Below are 26428 nucleotides of genomic sequence, written 5' to 3'. Positions count from 1 at the left end.
AAAAAATAGCTGGACTATGTTAAGTCCTTGAGGTGAATATCTAGAAGTCTTCCCTGTCTTCGTCTGATGGGCTGCACCCAAGAAAATTGGTATCATAGTGAAAAAGCCCTCCTGTCCTATAGGGAATCATTTTAATCCAACTATGAGTCAAACGATTGGGATTAATTTTCTTTTTTCTCACTATATTGAGAAATTCTTCAAAACATGTCTCTAATAAAATAGTATTTGTTTGTTTGTTTGTTTGTTTGCATGAAAGGGAAGTCAATAGGAAAAATTAAATTGCTTCAATAATGAACACAGTTATTTGATTTGATCCCATACAATTCGAAATCAATCTGATTTGAATTCAGCAACTTTAGTCCTCTTTAGCTCCTAGATTCTAATTTTCAGATATCGTATCAGGCTCATAATGTTCTAAAGCTCTGATGTTTGCATATTCTTACAATATAAATTACCATTTTCTAAAAACAAGATACACTAATTTCTATACTTATAAAAACCTATGAATTTAAATCATTCTACAGTGGCTCAAAACCTAATATAGAATAATTTATAACTACTTTCTTGAAGATTCTAACTTGCCTTTGTAAATAGAACAAGAAGTTTGTCCAAGCCAAGAGTATAGCAATTGCACCACAGTGCCACTGTAAATGAGCTGGTAACGTCACAAGTAAAGATGACACAAAAATGATACTTGTAGTATAAATTGCCCAGTCAAGAAGGTTAGAATAATCCATCAAATAGCTTAATTTCTAAGATATAAAAAAGTTAAACATTAATATTGTTGAAAATGAAGCAAATCAGATAGCACATTATTATTTCTAATTAATTCTAATAGACCAATTCTGGAGAGTCAGTTTGGTGTAGTGGTTATGGCTCTAATCCTGTCTTATGCTCAAAGCCATCTAAGTGACTGTGGACCAGTCACTCTCTCTCAACCCTAAGAAGGAGGCAATGACAAACCACTTTCAAAAAACCTTATCAAGTAAACTGCACAACTAGTCCAGGCAGGTGCTAGAAGTAAAAAACTGACTCAAAGGAACACATCGACAGAAAAAAAGAGATCCTATTAAATAATGTTTTTCTTCATAAAAACATTTTATGTTAACTGCACATAAAATACTTCACATAATATTAAATAAATAAAATTCACAACATTAACCAATACCTGTTGGAATAGCTGTATTATTTCTTTGCAGATACCAAATAAACTCATGATAAAAACTAAAGACATACAAACTTTAATGAAGTATGATTTCTGAAATGAGAAAAAAAAACAGGAAATGGTATTAATGGGTAAATGGAAAACATTTTTTTTTCATTTTGCTTTTAATGTATTATATTGATGGGAAAATTGCCCAATATCTTGCGCTATTAGTAATCAGACATAATATATAAACTTGAAAATTGAAGTCTGGTGCCAGATGGTAGAAGATTATCCTATACTATTAACAAATATTGCAGAACTACAAAAATACAGAAACATGGAAGTATTCCTTAGAAAAAAGAAGTAGATTGATTATGCTCAAATTTCCAATCCAAAACTATGATACTGTACTGCAAGACTGAAACTAAATCTCCCCAGTATCACCCAGTATCCTTAGGGAGAGAGAAGAGACAATTCTGAGGGCAGAAGGATTCCCGGGATCCAGCTCCAAGTACAGAAGTACAGAAGAAATAAATTATACCTGTTAGCCTATGACAGCAAACCTTTTAGAGATCAAGTGCCCAAAAACTGGCCCTGCCCCCGCTCCACCCCCTGCCTGCCCCCGCTCTGCCCCCTATCCCCCGCCCTGCCCACCCACAGGACCACTCACCGCCTCCAGGGCCCACCACAGATCACCCAGGCAGCCCAGCAGCGCTATGGCAGCCACACCCTCTGTCCGCCCCCTGCAGCATCAACTGCATGATGGGGTGGGAGGACAGAGTCTTGTCTACGCTGCTTGGCTGCCATGTCCTTCGCTGCGCTGCTCCGTGTGGGCCATGCTCGAGGGCGACTGTCCTTCAGGGGGCTGCTGGAGAGGAGGGGGTCGCAGGGGGAAAGAAAGCTGGGGCAACGGCACGTGTGCCCACAGAGAGGACTCCGAGTGCCACCTCTGGCACCTGTGCCATAGGTTCGCCACCACTGCCCTATGAGGTATTTCTAACTCCACAAGGATTCTTTCTTACTTTCTTCAGCTTAGTGAATTAACTCTCTGACTATCATGCTATGCAAGCTATGGAAGACAATAACCAAAATTCTTAACATATTGTATAAATGCAGAGCCAGGTCTTTACCAACCTTGTTATGCTTATTACGTGAACTCAGCTACAGTACTTACACAACACAATAAATATGCTGTAAGGGACAACATAACATTCAATATAAGTTCCTCCATTTCTGTTACATCTCCCAAAGAGATGTTTTTGTTTTATCCATAATACACAAGCATTATTCACTGTAAAATTGCTGGGAACAACTGTAGTAAACAATGTGGAACAATAGAGAAGAACATTTGTAGCTCAGGGTTGAAATGAAAGATCCACGGGGGCCATGGAACTTGGTTGTTTTCTTGCAGACATTTTATTACCAAACAAGGTAACATCATCAATGGTAGTGGGGGGTGGGGTTTAGGTTGGTGGGTGTGGTCTTGGTGACCAACACTGACAGGACAAGCCTCTAGAACAGGGGCCTTCAAACTTGGCCCTTTTATGACTTGTGGACTTCAACTCCCAGATTTCCTCAGCCAAGCACGCTGGCTGAGGAATTCTGGGAGTTGAAGTCAACAAGTCATAAAAGGGCCAAGTTTGAAGACCCCTGCTCTAGAATATAAAATTAGAGCAAACCCCACTCCTTACTACCACCAATGATGTTATCTAGCTTGGTAATGAAATGTCTGTGGGAATACCACCAAGTTCAGAGAGTACCAAGGATCTCTTTATATCAGTGATGGCGAGCCTTTTAGAGACCGAGTGTCCAAGCTGCAACCCAAAATCCACTTGTGCATCATCGGGTGCTGGGTGGGTGTGGCCCATTGGCTGGGCATGGCCCATTGGCTGGGCATGGCTGCGGTGGTAACGGCAGACTGGGTGGGACTAAAAAGTTCAATCAAAGTTGTCTTCCAACTTTGCAAGTTTTTTTCCCCCGCAAGATGTTGAAATTGACTGATTGATTGAACCTTTTTTTTTTGTACACAAAAGGCCTAAAGTGAAAAGGTTTTATAAAACCCAGCTGAAGGCCTAAGACTGGGGAAACGGCACGCGTGCCCACAGAGAGGGCTCTGAGTGCCGCCTCTGGCACCTGTGCCATAGGTTCGCCACCACTGCTTTATATGGAACAATGTTGAATAAGCATTGTCTCAGTTATCACATGTTTTCTGACCTTTCCTCCCTTCCCATAAAACCTTGTTTCCTGAATGTCTGCTAACACTGGAGATATAACTAGGAACAGAGATTCAATCTGTGAGCCTACACAAGGTTACGCAATTTGTGTGCCTAGGCCGACAAAAATATTGGTTAGTGCAATCCGAAGTACCACTCCAAACATTGTCAAATTATCCTTTTTAATTATAAAAGGACAAATCTTAATGGTTAGCAATATTAACTCAATTAATCAAATTTAAATTTAATGACACTTATTTAGTCTTGATCCCTCCCTAATTTCTGTCCTAATCTCATTTACTTTTTTTGGAAATATGTCTGTTCATCTCACTATGGCATGACAACTATGGCAGCATATCCGTCATTTAGGATCCAACCAAGACCAAGGTAGCCTCAGGAAAAGTCATACTTAAATATTTTTCCAGAGTTCTAATGGTTCTAGATGCCTCCACAGATTCCTAAGCTGTATACTGTAAGTAAATGCAAATATTGAAAGGAAACATATCTTTCTTTCCAGGGCTTTTTTTTTTCATAGAACGCCCAGAACGGAGTTCCGGTACCTTTTTGGGATGGAACTTTGTAGGGTAGGCAAGGCGGGTTGTATGACGCATGTGAGTTCCGGCACTTTTTTTTTTTTTAGAAAAAAAGCACTGTTTCTTTCACCTCTTCCACATAAAAGTCCTGAAATATCTATCTGAAAAGAGGTGGTTTCCATGTCAATAAAACTAATCAATAGGCGCATCAGAATGCACTTTAAAATATTAATGTTTATACAGACTTGAAATACTACTTTACAATTCTATTTAGTAATACTGTAAGAACTTAGGAACTGTTTTTCTAGATCAAATTAAGATCTTTTCTTTCCCAGAATTCTAATAATGATGATTCTTGGAAGATCACAAAAATAAATGAAAGCAAATTCATTTATATGTGTTTCTTGATCATAGGTTCAAGTTCATTGATTTATTGATACATTCAACTACAAAGCAATGTAATGAATTAAAGCTGTACCTTATTATCAAAAGGTCCATGTTGAAGCGGTTCATCGAAAGAAATTTCTGGCTCTAAATTGGTGACCAGGAGGGTAAGAGGTATTAAGCCAAGGGAATACACAGCTAGATTCAAAATATGCGCTCGTAAACCATAGGCCATCCTATAAAGTAAAATTGTATTCAGTATGACTTTCATAATATAAATGATAGCATTTTTCACTTCAGCAGGAAGAAATGTAAACAAAAAGAGCCTCTGAGAACAAAATCTAAATTGGAACATTTTTTAATAATTATATTTGCAATAGCTATAATTACTAGGGATATCATTACTCTTATGTGTTCTTTCCATAAATCATAAATGTATTTATTTATTAAATTTGTAAGTCATCTATCTCCCCAACATAAATAAATAAAGCGATTTAAGAGGTCAGATTTCAAAGAACCTGAATTAGAACAAAATGTGAAAGAAAATATCTTTTAAAATGGCTACTTACCATTTCATAAGTAAATATTGTGTACAAACAGGATGACTAAGCAGTTCAACACGATTGTAACGTACCATGCCCTGGGGTAAGATGGGAAAAATACAGGTTTTTCATTTTACATCCAACCTATTATTTATATTAAACAATAATATGATTAAACAATAATTATTATTAATTTAAGAACATGATCATATTCTTAAAATGTGTATTTATATATTTATTGATACAAAGATGAAAGCTATTCTACATCAGCAAATAGATGTACTGTAAGGCATGTATTCTGCCACCAGTTAAATATGATTTTAACAGTTTTGTTAATCAAAATGGATAACTTGAAAATATGTGATTATTTGGAGTGGGGTGAAAGAAAAAGAGAATCTCAAGTCAATCCTAATGAACTGCAAATGTAAGGACATTACAGTGAATCCTTACAGAATATTTTAAATGGTCCTAGATTACAGTTTCAGTTGCTACAGCAGGGGTCCCCAACCACTGAGCTGTGGCCCACTACTGGGCCTCAGCCTGTTCGGAACCGGGCCATGCAAGCGGGGGTGAGCACATGAGCACAGGCAAAGCTCCCCATGTGTGAGCGGCAACTGCTTGTGCTTGCATATGAAGCTCCCGTTGTGTGAGTGGTGGACACTTGCCCTTGAGCACAAAACTCCCCTCACAGGAATGGTGTCTTAAATCGCACGCAAAGTTCCCGTCCCCTTCCACTCACAAGGAACTATCCCCACTCCCCCACTGCCAGGTCACCAAACCAGAAAGGTTGGGGACCTCTGCTCTACATTATTAGATATGGTTTCACATAAGCATAACTTACGTTTAAAGCAAGAAGCGGCTCATAAACTACTCCCTCATTCTCTTTAACTTTCTTCTTAAGTTGCAATGGACATTGAAGATATGTGAAGTTATATTCAACCTATGTAAATATGAACCAACACAGCTTAATTTTGGAACAAACTTGTAATACATCATACTTTTAAAAGTTTTAACTTAAATCTCTTCTAAAATCTTAGAAAAAAATAGTCTGGGCATGATTGCCAATGATTATGGTTTGTAAGCTTACTTACTTACTATGAAATAAATAATATTTATTTTAATAAATATATTCAGGGTATAGGCATAAGCATAATTATTCACACACAAACTTTGATATTATAATTTCTTCAATTCAGGGAAATTAAGGAATTTAAAATATTTGGGTGTTTTATAAAATTTTGATGTAATATTTACTATTGACAGTATATATTCCATTTTGGATTTTAGTACTGAACTTAACTTACATTTTGGTGAGAATTGTATGTCACTTTAAATCATGGTCATATAACAATCCTATAAGCTAGTCTTCAAAATTAAACAATTATTTTTAATTAAATCAAGATTAGTTAATTAAATTTAATATAATTGCTTCTTTTTATACACATACACACATATGCATATATACATATACATATACATATACAAAAGCAGAGCATAAAAGAGCATGGATGTACAGGTTGTTTCTGTAGATTTAATTTATAATAAGCTATAGTTTAATGTAACATGCATTTTTTTCAGTGAATTCCAATTAAATAGTAGTTAAAATACATTATTTAACTTAATATATAACAACTAACCAAATGTTTCTTGCCTAAGAATCATATGGCCATTAGTACCTCAAAATGCTTTATTAATTCTAAAACTCCTTAGTAGATAAAACTGCTTTGGATTTTACTTACAAAGAAGTCTTTAGATCCTTTGTCTTCAGGTGATTTAACAATGCAATTGTCTAAAACCAACTAAGCAAAAACAGAGAAACATTTCTATGTTTTTTACTAACAAAATTATGCAATCACATTATACAGTGTAGAAAATTAATTCTGAATAAAATTGAATGATGAAAAGTAAATCTAAACTGAAGCGGTTTTTAATTTTTCATATTCAAAAGCACACTAAGGATTTGTTTTTGTTTTAGGTTCAGAGACATGTGGCAAAGATGACATGTTTAGTATTTCAAAGTTTAATCGTGACACTAGTAGTCACTGATAGAAACAATAACATAAGAAGAAAACAGGCCATATTAAAGCTTATACATGGCATAGGGAGTATCTACAGGTTGGGTCAAAATAACCATGAAGAGAGATATGCTGAAATATACGCTAATTTCACACAATACTATTGTCTCAGTCTTTTCCAACTTTATGCCCCTTTGGGATTATAGTTCCAGACTACCCTAAACTGGATTATAGTTTAAGATGTCCCCAAACTGGGGATATAATGAGATCACAAATTGGAAAAATTAAAAACAACTTTTTTGTAAATTCAAGGGTTGAACTCATATACAACTCAATGTTTTTAAATAAAAACTACTAGGATTTAATGGACAGAATTCCATGTTGTTATTTTTCATAACAATATGGAAATAGCTTCTCACTGCCTTAATTTGGGGGGAAATGAGGTAACTTTCCAGTTCTGGCCTTAACTACAAGTTACATTACTAGCTAAATATAACCTTACTTTTAAACAGTCGGGAAGATATTCAACCATCTCTAGTATTGCACATTTGTTTATAGTAGAAAAGTGAGAAAATGTTGTTATAGATTCTTCCCATCTGAAAAAGAAAATAAGTTGAAAGGGTTGAGAATGACTATTTGTAGTGATCGGAGAAAAAAATACATTGCTGTATCTTCGATAAGGATAAAGTATTCTTTGGGCAAGCTCCATTCAGGGTGATTCCATGCAGTTTTCTTTGCAACAGTATAGAAGCGGCTTGCCATTGTCTCCCATCCAAATACTAAGCAAGCCTTACGCTGCTTAGCTTCCAAACCAGACAAGACCACCTATGTGCCATTACCTGATCACAACATTCATGTTTTTAAAAGGATTACTGCAAAAATGTTGATATGCAGCTCAACTACAAACACTGTCATAACAAAGTAAAAATGAGTAGGCTAGGCAATGTTTAGCATGTTGTATAATAGCAAGGTCTTAGCAATTCTTGAAGTAAAGTGGTATGTCACAGCTTTAGATAGTTATGTAACCATGACATACTATTGCTATTATATGTTATGTGGGAAAAATGTCTTAATTTAGCTAAACATTGGCTTCCTACTCCTATATCTAGCATTTTGTGAGTATACTCTATATTATCAATGTAACAGGAAGGATGAAAAAACCTATGTAGGTATATTGGGCTGATTCAAAAAGGGAAATTAATACTCTTGAGTTGTCTATCTGAACCAGAGCTGAACTGGTGTGCATTCTTTAAATTGATTTGTATACCAATGGGAGGATTATATTGAAATATAGCATAAAACTCATTTTCTTACAAGAAATGCTTATTATATTTATGCTTTATTAAACTACAAAACACAATGTTGGATTTGAATTCTACAAGCATTTTCATCCAGATTATAACAGTGCCTTTTAAGATTCCTCACTTATCTTGGGGGGGGAGAATGTGGTAGGGAGGAGCATATAGTAGGCCTTTTCAGTAGGGAGATGCCTTTTGTGGAAGAGCTTGTTCCCTTGCATGGCCTTCTGCAACCAGAAAAGTTGATTTTCTAGGAGATCATCAGAAATTGACTTGAGTCAGCAGCACTAATATAGCTTAATTTTTATTATAATTTCTGATGTTAACATAATTTTTGTAATTATTGTTTTTTTACTTTGATTACCTGTAATCATACCAAGAATATGTTAAAAACTGAAGTAAACAAATAAACAAATAATTCCTTCAGTTGTCTCTTTTGGAGGCTAAATATTTTTCAACCATTTTTCATAGTTTCCAGGTCCCTTATCTTTTTAGTAGTTCTCATCTGAACTTATTTAATATCCTTTTCAGCTATAGTGCTCAGAACCAGTCTAAGTACTGCAAGTGATGTTCAACCAGGGCAGAGTGGAATGGAAAATGACTATGCATGATCTGGACTCGATTTTTCAGATGATTAATGCAGAGAAGGTAACATTTGTCTTTTTAGCAGCTGCATGAAACTGCTTGCTCATGATTGACTTAACTTTCAGTGCAATGAATAGAATTTAGCAGAGATAAATATAAAGTTCTGCATTGGGTCAGGAAAAAAACAAAGAAATATAACATCAGGACATCTGACTTGCAGTAGTAGATGTACAGTAGTAAATAAAAGTTTTGGTTGGTCTTCTTGACCACCTTCTCATTTCATAATGAGAATTAGAAGTGGGATTTCACAGAAGAGAGAGGGAGAGAACTCCTAAACAGATGTAGGAAGGCTTACCTTTTATGTAAAATTACAATCTTTACAACATCTTTTCGTTCATTGTGTATGGCTTCATGAAGGAAAGAAGCTTCATTTTCATTCAGGAGAACTTTGGCATTGGCATCGAGAAGTAATTTCACTGCTCTTGCGTGACCTTCTCTGGCAGCAAGATGAAGAGCTGTGTCCTTTTCCCACCCCAAGAACAATTACACCCCAAGAACAATTTATTAAAATAATGCTATTAGTCTATGAAACAAACAGCACATGGAGCTGAAACTGCTGTAATTTTTTCTCTAGTACTTCACTGTCTCTGCTTCTATGTTTTCCTCCGACAGATTTTAAACTGTAAACATCAAGATGCAAGGATGTTCATTTATTCTACTGTTTGGTTGTGCAACAATCCTTCCAGAATGCCCACAATGCAGGGAATCAGAGATTCATTTTGAAACCCATTTTTTTAAATTAAACTCCGAATTGTTGATATGATCTATAGCTTCATTTCTGTCCATACTAAATAGCATTACTTCTAAGAAATGAATAATTACTCAAATATTTTATTTATGATAAACAGGAAATTAATTCTTGTACTTTACAAAAGGTTAACTATATACCAAAAATATTACTAATATTTGGAAACTGATGTCAAATTTTATTAATAGATGGACAAAAATCCCATTACATTGACAGGATGTTGCCAAATGTTATCAAAATTAATATCATTTGGTTGATACGTATTTGAAGGGTAACCCAAAATTAATTCCAAATAGGTATTTCATGCATATTTATAGATTTTGATGAAAATGGAAATGGAAAAACAGGTCATCAAGAATCTCACTGGCTAAGTTGAAGATATCTTTTGAACAACGAGGTTTTAATTTATCATATTTCCAAAAATGTAATAGAACAGTGGCAAAGTGGTTAGAATGTAGTATTGCAGGCTAACTCTGCTTACAGTCAGGAGATACATCCTGACCGGTTGACTCATCCTTCTATTCTCCCAAGGTTGGTAAAATGAGGACCGAAATTGTTGGGGGCAATATGCTGATATTTGTATAACACTTAGAAAGTGCTGTTAAGCACAGTGGAGCGGTATGTAAGTCTAAGTACCAGTGCTATTTCATCATCTATATTTAGGAGGAATTAGAATTTAGCTGAATATTCTACCTCTACACTGGAAAGTTATTATGTATCTTTATTAAAATCTTTGCAATTATTCTAATCAACATATAGTAAATAAAGGTTTTTCACTCCCTGGTTTACAACAGCTAGATATATTTGGGGCACAGTGAGACATAGATTAAAATTTGACACTGAGTCTTCTAAATATTTAACTTTAACATTATATAAAAAAATCCACTTTAAAACATGTGTTAAGACATTCCAGAATTACAGTGGTTTGTAATTGTTATTTTAAGGACTTCCAAACAACAACCAGATTTAGGATTTTGTTTGTCTGATATTCAACAATGATAATATAAGTCTGCAATACTTGGATCAGATTCCTCAAAGAATGTACTGTATTCAAAAAGAATTACTTTCTCTGTAAGTAATGTAGAAAAAATGAGGATATGTTAATTCATATGATTTTGTCATGTCCAGCTTTGGTTTCTTTTGGGAAGAACATGGTAATATATAAGTAAATGTTTGGGTAAATGCTTTCATGTTAAAGATGTCAATGTTATTTTGAATTCTACTGCAAAATCCTGGAATCTGACTATTTTACAGGAATATAGGTTATACTGGATAGCTAAGAAAACCATATTTCTTAGCTATAGTAAAAGTACTATTATCCCTGATATCAAAGATTGAATTTAATATAAATTTAATTTATATAAATATAACATCTCAATTTTGGAAAGGCTGCTTTTTCTGATATAGGTGATTTACATCAATTTAGTATATTATTTTTTTCCGGACATATTATGTAACACCTAGCTCTCTGGAAAAGGCCCTAATAGAAATAACTGGAAATAGTGACATAGTCATTCTTGCCAAAAGAATGAAAAGCAACTACAATATTTGGGCTCAGCTACCCAGAATAAAGGCAAGTGACAGAAGTGCTCCTGTTTTTTTAATGGCCACATGCACCCTACAAGTTATGTGATAATAACAATTGTAACACATTCGAGTTCCAATATTATGTAAGAGCTCACTGAACTACATAGTACTTAAAATTAAAGTTTAATATTACTATTATAACTAAAAATTGGAAAGAAACTTACCCCTTTGTCATTTACTTTATCGGTGGATTTCATATTGGTATTCAAAATAATTTGCATTGTGCGACTATATCCACCCAAAGCAGCATGATGCAAAGGTGTCCAGCCTTTATAATCACTTATGAAAAAAACAGAAAATATTCTTACTTTGTTATAACAATTGAATGTTAGTCCATGGGGATGTGTGTGTGCGTGTGTGCATGTGTAGAGAGATATACTATATACAAGGTGGCAAGTAATAATGTGTTCGACCCTCAGTGCCAACAACAACTTAATTTTAAGAACTTCTAAGGGACAGATGATTATTACTACAAGGGCAATTCAGAAATAAACCTCCGTTTGGTTATCATTGACAGACACTCGCAGATCTAGAACTTTTATTTTCAACATAATCACCATTTAAATTGAGGCACTTGTCATAATGTCTTTCAAGGCTTGAAATTCCTTAGTAGTAGTCGCTTGTCACCAAATCTGGGCTATGGGGGGGGAGTAATCAAAAACATCCCAATGGAACTGCTTCAAAAGTTCTTGGGTGCATCTAGCAATGTGCGGGTGAGCATTATTGTGAACCAACACCACACTGGATGTCAGCATGCCCCAACGCTTGTTATGGATGGCTCATCTGAGTTTTCATAACATTTCACAGTAGATTTCTGAACTGATGGTCGAACCATGCTCCATGAATTTCACTAGCAGTACTCCTTTGGCATCTTCACATTTGATGGGATTTTTTATGGCACCACTTCCAGTGTGGTATTGGTTCACGATAATGCTCGCCTGCACACCGCTAGTTGCACCCAAGAACTTTTGAAGCAGTTCCATTGGAATGTTTTTGATCACCCTTCCTATAGCCCAGATTTGGCAATGAGTGACTACTACTAAGGAATTTCAGACCTTGTAAAATGTTATGACAAGTGTCTCAATTTGAATAGCGATTATGTCAAAAAGTAATATAATGTTGTAGTTTTCTAATGTGTATAATAAAACTTCTGTATCTGCGAGTGTCTGTCATTGATAACCAAACAGAGGTTTATTTCAGAATTGCCCTTTTATATCCTGAGACATAAAACCATGGAACTCAAAGAGAATGTACTTTCTTTTCCACATGACTGTAACTCAAAGAGGATGTACTTTCTTTTCCACATGACTGTATTTCCTGAATAATTTGTTCCTTAATAATTCAGATCATTATAAACATACATATATCAAACATATATAGTTGGGGGCCAGAATGTATGCATGAATGTATGTCAGTCTTACTTAAGTGTAAAGACCAGGAAATCAAATCCACAGAAAGACCAGACCTATGCTTTATTGAAATAGGCTATAATGACAGAATCTCGCAATTTACCTACCTATTAAAGAGGGCACCTTTCTTTAGGAGAAGCTGGGTCACTTTCTCATGTCCATATTGAGCAGCCAGATGTAAAGGTGTCATACCTTTCCTGTCTCCTTCATTCAACAGTCTGGTATCGTCCATAGACTCCAGAAGTCGAAGACAGGTGTTCAATCGTCCATGGCTATATAAAAGATAAATGACCCATTATTAAGGATAAAATCTGGAATAGAAAATGGTCAATGAGGAAAGATTTTCCGTCTTACCTAGCTGCAAAATGTAATGGAGATTTCTTGTCTCTGCTTTTAGCATATACCGAAACATTCATGTCAAGAAGGAGATTCACTGAAAGGGGCATGCCTTGTTTGCATGCATAATGTAAAGGAGTGCATCCTTCATGATCCTCCTCAGTTAGAAGTTTTCTAATAGTTTTCATCTGTCAGATATAAAAAGCGGTACCTTTTAATAGAATTCTAGAAACATTGGAAAGTTATTTTGAACTCACGTCCTGATATGTTACTAAAGATCACAAAACAATGTTCCCTGATGTTGTATTTATAACATGTTTTCAATGCTTTAGTTTGTTATAACTCTAAGTTCACATTTAGAATGGATGAATATAATTTAATGTGATTTACCATAAGGAATTTTGATATTGTTTGCTGCCTTGAATTTGGAATATGCTTTCCTATTGAACTTTGGTACTTTAATGGTACAGCTCTAGGGAATACTTTGATTTCTCTGCCGAGAGGTGTTGAAAAGTGATATTCAGTTGAATAAAAGTAGATTCGAACTAAAAACTAAAACCAGAAAAATGTCTGCAATTGAAGTCTAGTTTTTATATATAATCTGCAATACCAGCAGTAATGTTTCATCCTATGTGTTATTTATTTGTAGCCTGCCTATTATTTTTACAACTCACTCAGGACTGCAGACATATCCAACATACTTTCTCCCTCCTATTTTCCCCACAACAACAACCCTGTGAGGTGGGTTGGGCTGACAGAGAGTGACTGGCCCAAAGTCAACTAATTGGCTTTCATAGTTAAGGCAGAACTTGATCTCATGGTCTCCTGCTTTCTAGCCTGGTGCCTTTAATCACTAAACCAAACTGAACTTAAATATGTATGTTAAATATCATGAAGAAAATAAAAATACAGGTAGTCCTTAACTTACAACCACAATTGAGGCCAGAGAAATTTGTTAAGTGAGCTTTGTCCCATTTTACGACTTTTCTTGCTGATTTGTTAAGTGAATCAAGGCAATTGTTAAATTAGTAACATGGTTGTTAAGTGAATATGGCTTCCCCATTGACTTTGCTTGTCAGAAGGTCACAAAAGTTGATTACATGACCCCAATATACTGCAATTGTCATAAATATGAACCAGTTGTCAAACATCCTAATATAAATCACATGACCATGGGGATGCTGCAACAGTCATAAGTGTAAAAAATGGTCATAAGTCACTTTTTTCAGTGCCGTTGTAACTTTGAACAGCCACTAAATGAACTGTTGTAAGTCAAGGACTGCCTGTATTAGTTCTTAAAAAATATTAGACAATTATTTATTAAAAGTTTCACAAATTTTTGTTACCTCCAAAATATTGTCAGTCAGATGCTGCAACCCTCCAGGATGTAGGACAGTTAGATGTAAAAAAGTACGACCAAGGTGATCTTTTAATTCTATATTTGCTCCTAATTTGAAAAACAGATTTTTATTTCAAACTACTGACAAGCAATTTTAATTAACTAACATTGATCTTGCTCATAAAGTGTGTTTTATTCATTTTGTACCTTTTGCAATTAACAGGTTTACAATTTTCCATGATGCACGAGAAGTGGCAAGTAGTAATGGTGTTCGGCCCTCAATGTCAACACTATCAATATTTGCTCCCTGTAATGAAAATCCATCAAAAGTACAGTAATAGAGAGATATTAATGACAACTTAGGGAATTACACTACGTGTGTGTGTATGTTTGTATGTATATACACACGCATTCAAACATATATGTATATACTGTATACACACCAGCTTTATATATATTATAAACAGTATTATAAATAAATTTATTTGTATATTATGTATTTGTGTGTGTGTGTGTGTATGAAAATGTTGCTTGTTTTGAATACCATAGTTTATTTCTCTATTTAAATAAATTGGACTTTTAAATCGTAACATGTGACAGGTTAACGAAGAATGACATAATATTTATTCAGAAAGATGTTTTTACTGACTTCTGTTGTTACTACGTGGGTCAAACTATTTAAGTTGGATGCTGTGGCAATATAGTATGGTTTCTTAGAACTGATACACTGGCAGCATTTAACTTACATTGATACTATAAATGGGTACCGGTATTAGCACCATTGAATTTACACATTATGTTCCTAATATTTGTGTTCCTCTATAAATTTACTATATCAGTTAAACAGGAAATTATTTTTTTAATCATGTCTTACTGCATGATACCATACAAACTTCCAGTAAGTTTAATATCAATCTTTATTGCTGTTTAATTAAAAATTCAATTATAGCTAAATGTTTACCTTTGAAATGAGATATTCTGTCATTTCATCGTGATCAAACAATGCAGCCCTAGCAGGAAAAATGAATAGCAAACCAAAATATCACAAGGAGCACATAATAGTGAAATGAAAAGTTATATTTTGTCTCTGATGTACTAGTTTTTATCAATTGTAGTCTCTAATCATGATAGAGTAAAAGCTCTTCCAAGTATACAATATATGAACTTCCAACTTCAACTGGATGTTATTTGATGGCATTAAAAGTATAATTGCAGAATTATAAGCTGTTCCAAGTAAAACTGCTTTTAGCAATTGACTGAGGGTGATTTTGTTAATGCAGATGGTTTTCAAGTGGTCCTCCAGATGTTTTGAAATTGCTGCCAAGGTGCTTATTATTATTGGTACTAACTTTGTTTTCTTTTGCCATAGTCGTTCTACTATTTGCAGGTCTTTGTGTTTTGAGATTTTCTACAGATTTTTTTTTCTTCTACTTTTTTATACATTTATTATTTGTTAAACTTCATCCTGCCTGATTCTCAAAAACTCTGGGCAGTTCATAACAATAATAAAAAAAAGAAAATACAGTAAAATCAATAAAAGATAAAAGATGGCAATGGCAATGAAGTAAGAGGTCTCACTCTCTCTTGCCAAAGGCCTTAATGATGAGCCCGGGGGAACTAGGCTACTGAAACCAGTGCAAATAACTCCATAATGTTTGGAAAAATTAGTAAGAAAATACCATATCATAAACAATATAAGGAACCTAAGGAAAACCCTTACCTATGGAGCAATGTTTCCTTATTTCCATCGTATGCGTTAATGAGACACTCCTCCCCTGTATAAGCTGACATCAGTAACTCGATAATCTCAGTAGCTCCTTGGATAGCAGCAAAATGAAGAGCTGTGCAGTTGTCACCCTATAAGTGGAGATATAAACCAAGAGAAAACTTATAATCCCTAAACCAAATATTTTTGATATTTTCTGATATACGGTCTTATTAACTGTATAGAATTCAGATTACAGACATAATCTAGACTCTTCCTTTTTGATTCCACTCAAATTCAGTTCATAGGCAACATTTCTTTTTTGCAAAATAAATGGAGAAAATATTGCTCTTCATATCTTGCTGAATTATAATTCAAAAAGCTCCAGTCGTCATTGGATAAAGATGCAGGATACCTAGAGCTGTAATTAAATATCTGGGTTTTTTTACATGAAATAGAGAGCAAGAAGTGTAGAAATAAGAGAAAAAACTATTTCTGTGTATGAAAAAGGAAATGTAAGTATAATTTTTCCTATTGAAGAAGCTACCAAGAGGTACTGTACTAAATTATGGGAATAAAATTGGAATAACTAAACATACAATAAATATTGCAATGCATGAATTATGTGCAACTTCTCATTCTTTCAACAGGAATTTTAAAAATGCTTGTGTTTCCCCCCCTCCCACAATCGATGTTGTAAAATAAACATTTGTTTTATTAGATTTTACCTGTTTCAGATCAATCTGTGCTCCAAATTCAATGCACATTTTAATCATTTCCACGTCTCTGCTTTGGACAGCTAGATGAAGAGGGCTACTTTTCTCATTATTAATAAAATTAATATGATTTTTAGGTGAATACCCAAGTTGTTCACCTTAAAAATAAAAAAAACAATCTATGATATAGTTTTCTAAGAGAAAAAGAATAAAGGGTATTATTTACTGCCTTACTGATTCCTATTAAATGTTTAATAATAAACATAACATTTTAACATTTAAAAATAGGTTTATTCAAATACTTGACAACTTCTGTTCATTTTATAAGATTTTATTCAGCTTACAAAGATTATCAAAACTGTAAGCATTCTAAAGTAAGGAATACTGAAGGAGTTGAGTGCTGTGTCATCTGAAAACCTCTAATGTTATTTCTTCCTCCCTTTGTCTGTTTAAAATCATTTGTACTAAAGGGTACCGTATACATTTTAATACAGGAGCAGACAGCAGCTGTCCACTCCAGCCTAGAGCTGTAAAAATGGGCTATAAAATTCCATATAACCCACTAAAGTCATAGCAAAGTATTAAATTTTTCTGCATGTCTTTCTGCTGCCATCTAGTGTCATCTACTTCTTTTCAGTCCAGCTCTAGTACAGGTAATCCTCAACTTAAAACAGTTTGTTTAGTGACTGTTCAAAATTACAACAGCACTGAAAAAAGTGACTTATGACCGTTTTTCACTTACAACCATGGCAGCATCCCCATGGTCACATGATCAAAATTTTGATGCTTGATGTTCATATTTATGAGGGTTACAATGTCCCAGCATCATGTGATTACCCTTTGTGACCTTCTGACAAGCAAAGTCAATGTGGAAGTCAGATTCTCTTAACAACCAGGTTATTAATTTAACAACTGCAATGATTCACTTAACAACTATGGCAAGAAAAATCATAAAATTGGGCAAAAATTACTTAAGAAATGTCTTACTTAGCAACATAAATTTTGGGCTCAATTGTGGTTGTAAGTCAAGGACTACCTGCAATCCTGTTCCAAGCTCCTTTTTTTCTAAGAGCTGAAAAATCATTGGAATTCTTTTTCATTACTTTGAATAGTAATGGAAATATAACTCTGATAACATTTTAACACTTTTTAAAAGTAAAGTATTTTACCAATAATAATAAATTATGTGCATGTGCCAGCATTTCCCCTTTTGTATCACCCTTGGATCACTGCCCTATTTCTCCTCCAGCCTCAGGAGCCTTGCAGAATAACACATCCTAGCATCTGTTGCCCTGTTCATATTAATGGCTATTACACTCACTAACTTTACAGCCACTTAAACCCTACAGTCCTATAATATTTTAAGGTGTCATGTCTGAATGCTACTTCAATTGTAATCAATATTAATGGATGGTTTCCTAAATGTATTTACCTCGCTTTATAATCATCTCCAAACATAATTTCGAACCAGAAAAGGCAGCTGCATGGACTGGCATACAGCCCATATTGTTCACTTTACAAATGTCACCGCCTTTTTCAATCTGCAAGAAGGAGAACCAATTATGAAATGACAACTCTTAAACACTTTCACACACACTCATTGCATACACTACCATAATAGGTTATAAGAAATGAAAATCTTAAACACTGGCTAATTTATACAAATGCATTTTAGCTGGTGGTCTCTCCCAATTGTCTAACTGAGGCCCACAAATCAGAAAGTTGTACTTCTCACTCAGCCGAAGTATATCTTCCTCAATAGAGAAAGATTATCCTAAAGTTCCCTGGAATGATAGAGGGATTACTGGATTTCCGTACAGTCAATCTCTTCCCTTAAGGCATGGATAAGATTATCAAAATTTGCAGGAACCCAAGAAACAAGACAAATGTGTAACTCTTTACAATAAGATGCCACTTGATTCAATTCCAGCTGTTGAGAAGACTCAATTCAGATCAATTTATTTACTGGTCTTATATGCTGCTCCAATCATTATCTGCATCTGAGTGGCATATCCAAATCAGGTTAAAACAATAATTGCAATAATAAAAAATATACCACAGAAAATACAATAATCCTCTAACAGCTATATTATACTTACATATCAAGCAACACAGTTCACATTACAGATAATTCTAGACTTATAACCAGTAAGTTAGTGACCATTTCAAGTTCTAACAAACTCATTCAATGGATTCGAAGTTCCAATGCCTCCCCCCTCCCCATGGTCATGTGAGTGCAATTTATTATATTTTTCTGGAAACCTTAACAACAGCTGCCAGAAAAAAGATTGTAAAACGAGATTGTAAAACAAGAGCCATGGTGGTGCAGTTAGAATATAGTATTGCAGGCTGTTGACTGCCAGCAATTTGATCCTGATCAGCTCGATCCTTCCAAGGTTGTTGTTGGGGGCAATATGCTGATTCTATAAACTCCTTAAAGAAGGTTGCAAAGCACTGTGAAGCAGTATATAAGTCTAAGTGCTATTGCTATTACTATTGCTAAAACTGATCTGGCCATACTTTACAATCATCATGAAATTGTGGGCTCAATTATGGTGGCAAATCAATTACAACATCGCAACCCTCAAGAACATGAAGTTATAAAAAGATAGTGTAAGTAGCAGACAATGGACAACTCAAGCACACTGACAAAAATATATACATTTGTTATACATACCAGAAGTTTCAGTGCGTCAGGATTATCTTTATAACATGCTAATAGTATGGGTGTATTCCCACCCTCTCCTTCCAGATTTATATTCGTATTGTTGCATTCAAGGAAAATCTAAATATTCAAATAAAATGTAAATGTTTTCTGTCAACTTGGACCAGGATATATTGTAACTGTAACAAGGACTCATGTAATTATAACTGACAGACTCATTCTTGTTCTCTAATTTTAGATCACTTCATGTTTCTGACCAGATTTGTGATTTAGAGCTATGCCTTAATATTAGTATGCAATTAGTACAGTTAATGAAAACCTGTTTTGATATGTTTTACACTCCATTTTCAATGCTCACTGTTGTACTATATTATAGCAATATTCCAATGTTACATTTTTTAAGTCTAGAAGTTCAAATAAATATTAGCTCTTGTTTCTAAATTGAATGCATATACTCTTAAAACTCTCAGGATACTATTGCAATTTAGTGGTGTTAAGATATACCCTTGTTCTGTATGTAATCTGCTATATAACAATGGCTTCAATTAAGACTGAATCTTCTGGCACAATTAAGAAAGTCGGATATCATCATATTAGAGTTAGGGCCTGAACGTTTGTGGAAGCATCTTCCTTCCTGCCTGCCTGCCTGCCTGCCTTTATTCCACCCACACTTCCTCCCTCCCATCCTCCCTACCAATGATCACCATGTCTACTTAATGATTGCCACAAAAAGGTCATAAAATCAGGTCCAGTCATATGATAACCCGCTTAATGACCACAATGACTTATGATTATAATTCCAGGCTCAGTTATGATTGTAAGTTGAGGATTCCTGTATTGCCTGTTTAACTAAATTCTTCTCAGTTTGGAACAATTATAGTTATAAATTGAGGACTATCTATATATAGATTAATAACTGCAAATAAGACTCTCTCTACAATTTTTTTTATAACACTTTTGGTAGTGGTTTTCTATTACCTTATTCCTAAGGATAAGAGAAAATAACTAGACAATTTGTGCCTAAGTCAGAATGAAGATATAATCTCTCTGTTTCCAGGCTGGGGCTTCAAACCACACACTCAAACTAGTTTTCAACTATATACAGTACTAAACAATATTATCTTTTCTCATCAGAAAACTCTATTTAGGCAGAAATCTTGTCTTCATATGTGAGAAATCTTAGCTTCCAATTTTTCTAGATCACTGTGTTTCTTAATCCTGAGCTCTACACCACTGGTTCCCAACCTTTCTGGTTCCACGGACTGGCAGCGGCAGCAGGGGGAGGGAATAGTTTTGTGCAACCTAGATCTTGTGCATGAGCAAATGAAGCTTTGCACACTTGCCCGCCGCTTCCTCTTTCCAGTTCCCAAAGGCTGCAGGAGTTGGGGATCCCTGCTCTATACTTTCCATCACTTCAGCTTCATTGCATCAGAACACTTATTATCTTCAATATAACTTCCTGATAGAGCTAGTTTGGTGTAGTGGTTAAGGCATCAGACTAGAAACCAGGAGACTGTGAGTTCTAGTCCCACTTTAGGCATGAAACTGGCTGGGTGACCTTGGGCCAATTACTCTCTTGCAGCCCTAGAAAGGAGGCAAACCACTGCCAAGAAAAAAAACAGGCATTCATCAGGAATCAACTGGACCCAAAGTATCAAAAAGAGAAGAAACCTATCCTGAAAGCCAAAATTTTAAAACTATTTTTAAACTATCCTCTGTATTTTGCCTTCAACTAATAAAACTAAATTGCTAATTTCTGTTATCTGGTTTTCTTTTAAAACCTGAAGAACAATATCAGAATTTGAAAGATTAGCTTAGCTTCCACTTAGGAGTAGAGATAATAAGATGCAGCATTTCTCATCTGTGGTATAGTTCAGCATCTCCAAAAATCAAGATGCAGTATATCAATCCCCATTTATTCACATTAACTCCTATAAATGTCCATGACATGATCTTATTTTTTTAACTTCACTAACTTATATACATATAAATTTGGAAATGTAGCTTTACCTTAACTAAATCGTCAAGAAGATAATGCAGAGCCCAGTGAAGTGGAGCAATCAGATTGACATTAAGGATGTTTGGGTCGGCTCCTTTGCTGAGAAGTAATTTAATACTTTCAGTCTGTTGTTTTTTTGTAGCCCAGTGCAGTGGTGTATTTCCAGACACGTCTGTTACATTTAGAGCTATGCCAAAGACAGGAAAATCGAGTAAATGTCACTTCACACTTTTATTTCACATAAAATGATATTGTATTTCATGTAAAACTACTGTAATGAAATGTAAATGGAAATATAAATTTAATGAATAGAATAGAATAGAATAGAATAGAATAGAATAGAATAGAATAGAATAGAATAGAATATGGAAAGGATCTTGGAGGTCTTCTAGTCCAGCCCCCTGTTCAAGCAGGAGAACCTATACCGTCTCAGACAGGTGAATGTCCAGTCTCTTCTTAAAAATCTCCAGTGATGGAGCGCTCACGATTTCTGGAGGCAAGCTGTTCCACTGGTTGATTGTCCTCACTGTCAGGAAGTTTCTCCTTAATTCCAGGTTGCTTCTCTCTTTGGTCAGTTTCCAACCATTGTTTCTCGTCCTGTCCTCTGGTGCTCTGGTGAACAACCTGGCCCCCTCTGCCTTGTTCCAGATACTGGAACACTGCTATCATGTCTCCCCTATTTCTTCTTTTCTTTAGACTAGCTTTAGAGCAGAAACCTTATTCTGTATGTATTCTCAAGATTCTGCATTTAAACCAGGGGTAGTCAACCTTGGCTCTTTTATGACTCGTGAACTTCAACTCCCAGAATTCCTGAGCCAGCACAGCTGGCTCAGGAATTCTGGGAGTTGAAGTCCACGAGTCATAAAAGAGCCAAGGTTGACTACCCCTGATTAAACCATCAAATGTATGTGCATGCTTGTAATATGCTCTCAAAAGACCAGTAGGTGCATTTCATTCTACATGAATTTGAGTTGTAAATAGAGTAATTCTCAATCTACGACCTCAAGTGGGACCAGAACTTCCATCACTAAGTGATGTGGTGGTTACGTGATTCATCATGTGACCATCCCTGCTTTTACAATCTTTTTTTGCCATGGCCATTAAACAAATCACACTGTCATTAAGTGAATCCAAATTTTCTCATTGACTTTGCTTGTCAGGAGCTGGCTGGGAAGGTCGCAAATGGTGATCACACATGATCCCAGGACACTGCAACTGCTATAAATAAGTGCCGTTACCAAATTGTGGTCACATGACTACAGGGATGGTGTGACAGTCATACATGTGATGACCAGTCATAAATCACTTTTAGCATCATTGTAACTTTGAATGGTTGCTAAACAAATAGTTGTAAGTCAAGAACTACCTGTATATGTATTTGTGAATATATTCTAATTTTCCATCGAAAAGCTATTGCTATGTCACATCAAACACCAGGAGCAATACTCTGTGAGGTGCTTCAGCCAGATGTCAACTATTTTTCTTTTCTTGTTTGCTTCTTTTGCAAAACTGAATGTATTACAAAGTTTAAATTCCATACACTCCTCCATTCTGTTAAGGAAATGTTATCTTTCTCCTACAATCCCTCTCTAATAGTCAGCCTCCAATATCAGTTAGATAATCAGAATTTAAAAAGCTATTTCCTGAGTGCTGCAAAATATGCAAACATTTAAAATGAAAGACCTCCACAATATGCTAACAACTGGACTTCCACTAAATACATGGCTTTGATTATAGAAACAATTTACCCAGTTCCTTAAATTTGGAGCAATAGCAAAAGCAATGGCTAAAAGTATCTTAATGAAGAAACATTGCACCATCTGTAGCAATAACATATACAAAGCATGATGATTATTCAACAGATTGCATTGTTTGGACTTGTTGATTTCCAGACCTTGTCAGATGGGAACTTTTCAGAAGATTGAGATAACTTGTATGGTTTTCCCTTTCCTTTTCTAAGCTTCTGTTCTTCCCAATTGGGATGTTTTACATGGATCAAACTATGATTGGTGCAAATCACTGTTTCCCATTTTAGTAGTAACCAGATGCAAACTCATATTTATGAGTTTGCACATGCAAACTCAAATTTATTTGAAAAGTTTTGTGATTAAAGAAACTAATTAGAAGAAAGTTGCTTCATCTGAACATAGACAGATAGATATGCATCAACCACTCTTCCCTTGCCTATATTTCTGATAGGTTTAGAACAGGGGTCAAACTACTGGCCCGCAGGCCGGATGCATCATAGCGAAACTGCGCCCACCCCATTGCCAGCAATGGCAAAAAAGTCACGATATGTCAAGACACGTCATGTGATATTGCGAGTTTGACACCTGTGGTTTAGAACATCTGCAAGGGAAGAATGCTTGGAGAAAAACATACAGTACCTGTCTGTGTTTAGATGAAGCAATTTCCTTATAATTAGTTTCTTTAATCACAAAACTTTTCAAATAAATATGAGTTTGCAGGTGCACATAGAGAGATACATGCATAAACAGCCATTTTTTGAATGCAGCAGAATGATGTAACCCAACAGTATGTTATTAATGATGATCATGTTTGATTAGGTCACAGCACTTAGCATGATACATGACAAATATACTCTTCATTGTCCTCCTGAGTTACTGAATTGGCATTCAGCCTTAACCACAACTGCATTTTGGTACCTTGAGGTGAAGAACCATCCATGATCATTTGCATTAACTCAAGTTGACCATTTCCTGCAGCATGGTGCAATGGCGTAGCATTCATCCTATCCAGTTTCTTAAGTCCCCTACGATTCTTCTTAATGAAACTTCGAAGTCTGGAAGAGTTTCCATCAGAGACCACCTAATTGAGGTTTAAGAAATTTTAGTCTAGTTCCACAGAAATTCCAAATTATATCAATGTTTCTAAGTAGCTCTTTATTATATAAGATGTTGGCAGTGAATTATTAGTTAAATATTCATTCATCACTACAAAGGTTCATCTACTATACTAATAGCAGAGCTGCAGTTATTTAAGATGACCTTTAATCTAATTAGTACAGTTTATTTTATTTAGGTCTAAAAGGGTCCTGGGAACATGAAAATAGTTCTGCTGAGTGAGGCCTACTCCACCTTGGTAGCATCTCCCCCAGAAAGTATTAAATTTCTACACTGAAGCATATTTGAAGAAATACTAAGTAATATAACAATTAGATTGCAGAAAAAGCTATATTTTAGCATGAGGTATTAGGACATTACAGTGTATTATATTAAGAAAACAAAAATTCCAACTGTTACCGGTATAAATGGCAAAAGGTGAAGGTAAGTGAAGATAAGTGAAGTTCATTTTAGATTACATTTTGAAAAAAAATAATCTTTCAGCACTTTAGCTTTTTTTGGTCAGAATGTATAATTGAAATTATAATCCATTCTCCCTACAATGTTATATATGTAGTTGAAAACTCAACATAAATACAGACACATCTACTTATCCATAAAGTTGGAATGGACACTTAGGATGCTTATGAGAATTCTCTAGAATATTTTAATAAGTAATTTACTATTGACTATTAATTATTTAATTGACTATTAATATTTAATAGTAATAGTAATCTGCAGAAGACTTGGGACAAAAATTAAGTACGCTCAGCTTGTCCTATGTAACTCAACAATGAAAAGGGTTAGCTAAGAACACTGGAAGCCCATGGAAGATTACAATTAAATTGAATACAAATTGGAAGGTTTCAGCCAAGAATTGATTTTAATTTAAAACAAGCATTGAAGGATTTTTGAGTGAATTGCACTAGTTTTCTAATCCCTTGATTTAAACCTTAGTAAAAATGCTAAGAAAATACATATCTGCTAATTGTTTAATTTCCAGCCTCAGCGTTTCACTAATGTATAGCACATGCAATCACTGAGTCATCTTCCAGCCCTTCTTGCCAGTTTCAAAATGTTGTGTTGAATTCAATACAATAGATGCAGTATTATCTGTAACAAATCATTTGTAGATTTTGCAGCTCAGTGAAAGTTTTACTCCCTATTCTAAGCCATTACTTTTGGCTTTAGGTGGAAGATCTCAACACTGGCCTCCAAAACAGAAAACTGATCTTGGAAGCCTGAAATCTGCTTTCCAGTATCTAACACTAGAATCAAAGTACCTGGGCCCATTTAGGTCACAAAATACAACATCCTTCTTCTACCTGAATAAGGACCAGATGGTCCAACTAGAGCTTTCCAGATGGGTTGGGTATCAGTCCCCAATTCTCCATCAAACTATAGAAATTTTTTTTTTTAAATCTGAAGACAACTGAAGAAGCCGGTTCTAAAATACAGAGCGGACGGAGAGAATCAGGACGAAAGGGTACACAGCTAAACGACCCCTCAATTTTCTCCACGAGCCTAAGACTTGGTCAGGAGTCCAGCGCAAGACGGGCTCTCGCTTGCTGTCTTTTTCACCTCTTCTGCAGAGGTGTTGCTCCTGTCTCTTCCCATTCCCCGGCGCGGTCGGCATCCCTGCCCCTAGCGCTCTCTTTGTTTTGGTCTGAACAAGCCACTCAGGATCGCCCGTCTTTCCCTCTCGTTTTCCACCGGTTCCCAGAGGCAGCTGTAGTGGGTATTGCCCGCAGGCACCTTACCTTAAAGATATCCTGCGAGGCCACCGAACAAGAGTCGGTTTCGCTAACCACCCCATCGCTAGACTCAACGGACTGCTGCTTCTGGACGGGTTTCCGAAACAACTTGAAGAACGAGCGCTTCATGGCTAGCGTGCTCGTGGCTGGCGGGACTTCAGGAAGCAACCTGCGAACCAGGACGTGAAAAGAAGGAAGTTGTGGAAACACTCTAATCTCGTCTCCCGAAGTGAACCCCCTCCCTCCGACTGCTCGCTTGGCGCGTCACGCCCACGGGGGGAGCGGGAGGGAGGCAGGAACGCCGAAAAGAGCGGACCGCGCGTGGGAGAAAGTTGGATTCTTCCCTAAGTGGCGGGCGTCAGTGGGACCATGAAGAAAATAAGGTTGGACTCTTCAGTTCTTCCTCACTGAGGAGTCTCACAGCTGGCAGTTCTGAAAACCAAAACAGATGGGATAGAAAGAGAAATCGGTGGAACAATTAGGATGGAACACAAGAGTCTCAGTCTTTCCATGTTTAGTTTGAGATAGCATGAATATATCTGCATATGTT

At 35.6% G+C, this 26428-nt stretch overlaps 1 protein-coding gene across 1 annotated transcript in view; it reads right to left on the bottom strand.

Moving 5' to 3' along the window:
• Positions 1-26007, bottom strand: part of TRPA1 (transient receptor potential cation channel subfamily A member 1) — a 34788-nt gene extending 8781 nt beyond the window's left edge. The window contains exons 1-21 of the mRNA XM_015817163.1: positions 25885-26007; positions 23948-24110; positions 21293-21468; positions 19295-19402; positions 18050-18158; positions 16630-16775; positions 15917-16053; positions 15158-15206; positions 14404-14503; positions 14204-14304; positions 12876-13045; positions 12629-12793; positions 11277-11391; positions 9073-9239; positions 7337-7430; positions 6559-6618; positions 5661-5759; positions 4847-4917; positions 4372-4513; positions 1169-1258; positions 583-752 (exon numbers count right to left, since the gene is read on the bottom strand). Coding sequence (XP_015672649.1) covers positions 583-752; positions 1169-1258; positions 4372-4513; positions 4847-4917; positions 5661-5759; positions 6559-6618; positions 7337-7430; positions 9073-9239; positions 11277-11391; positions 12629-12793; positions 12876-13045; positions 14204-14304; positions 14404-14503; positions 15158-15206; positions 15917-16053; positions 16630-16775; positions 18050-18158; positions 19295-19402; positions 21293-21468; positions 23948-24110; positions 25885-26007 — 2555 coding nt within the window. The remainder of the gene's footprint in view (positions 1-582; positions 753-1168; positions 1259-4371; positions 4514-4846; positions 4918-5660; positions 5760-6558; positions 6619-7336; positions 7431-9072; positions 9240-11276; positions 11392-12628; positions 12794-12875; positions 13046-14203; positions 14305-14403; positions 14504-15157; positions 15207-15916; positions 16054-16629; positions 16776-18049; positions 18159-19294; positions 19403-21292; positions 21469-23947; positions 24111-25884) is intronic.
• Between the last annotated feature and the right edge of the window lie 421 nt (positions 26008-26428).

The sequence above is a fragment of the Protobothrops mucrosquamatus genome, unplaced genomic scaffold (assembly GCF_001527695.2).
Source record: "Protobothrops mucrosquamatus isolate PMUCROS unplaced genomic scaffold, P.Mucros_1.0 scaffold556, whole genome shotgun sequence".
NCBI lineage: Eukaryota > Metazoa > Chordata > Lepidosauria > Squamata > Viperidae > Protobothrops > Protobothrops mucrosquamatus.
Note: the sequence above shows the minus strand (reverse complement) of the source record. Positions and strands in the feature narration are given on the sequence as shown.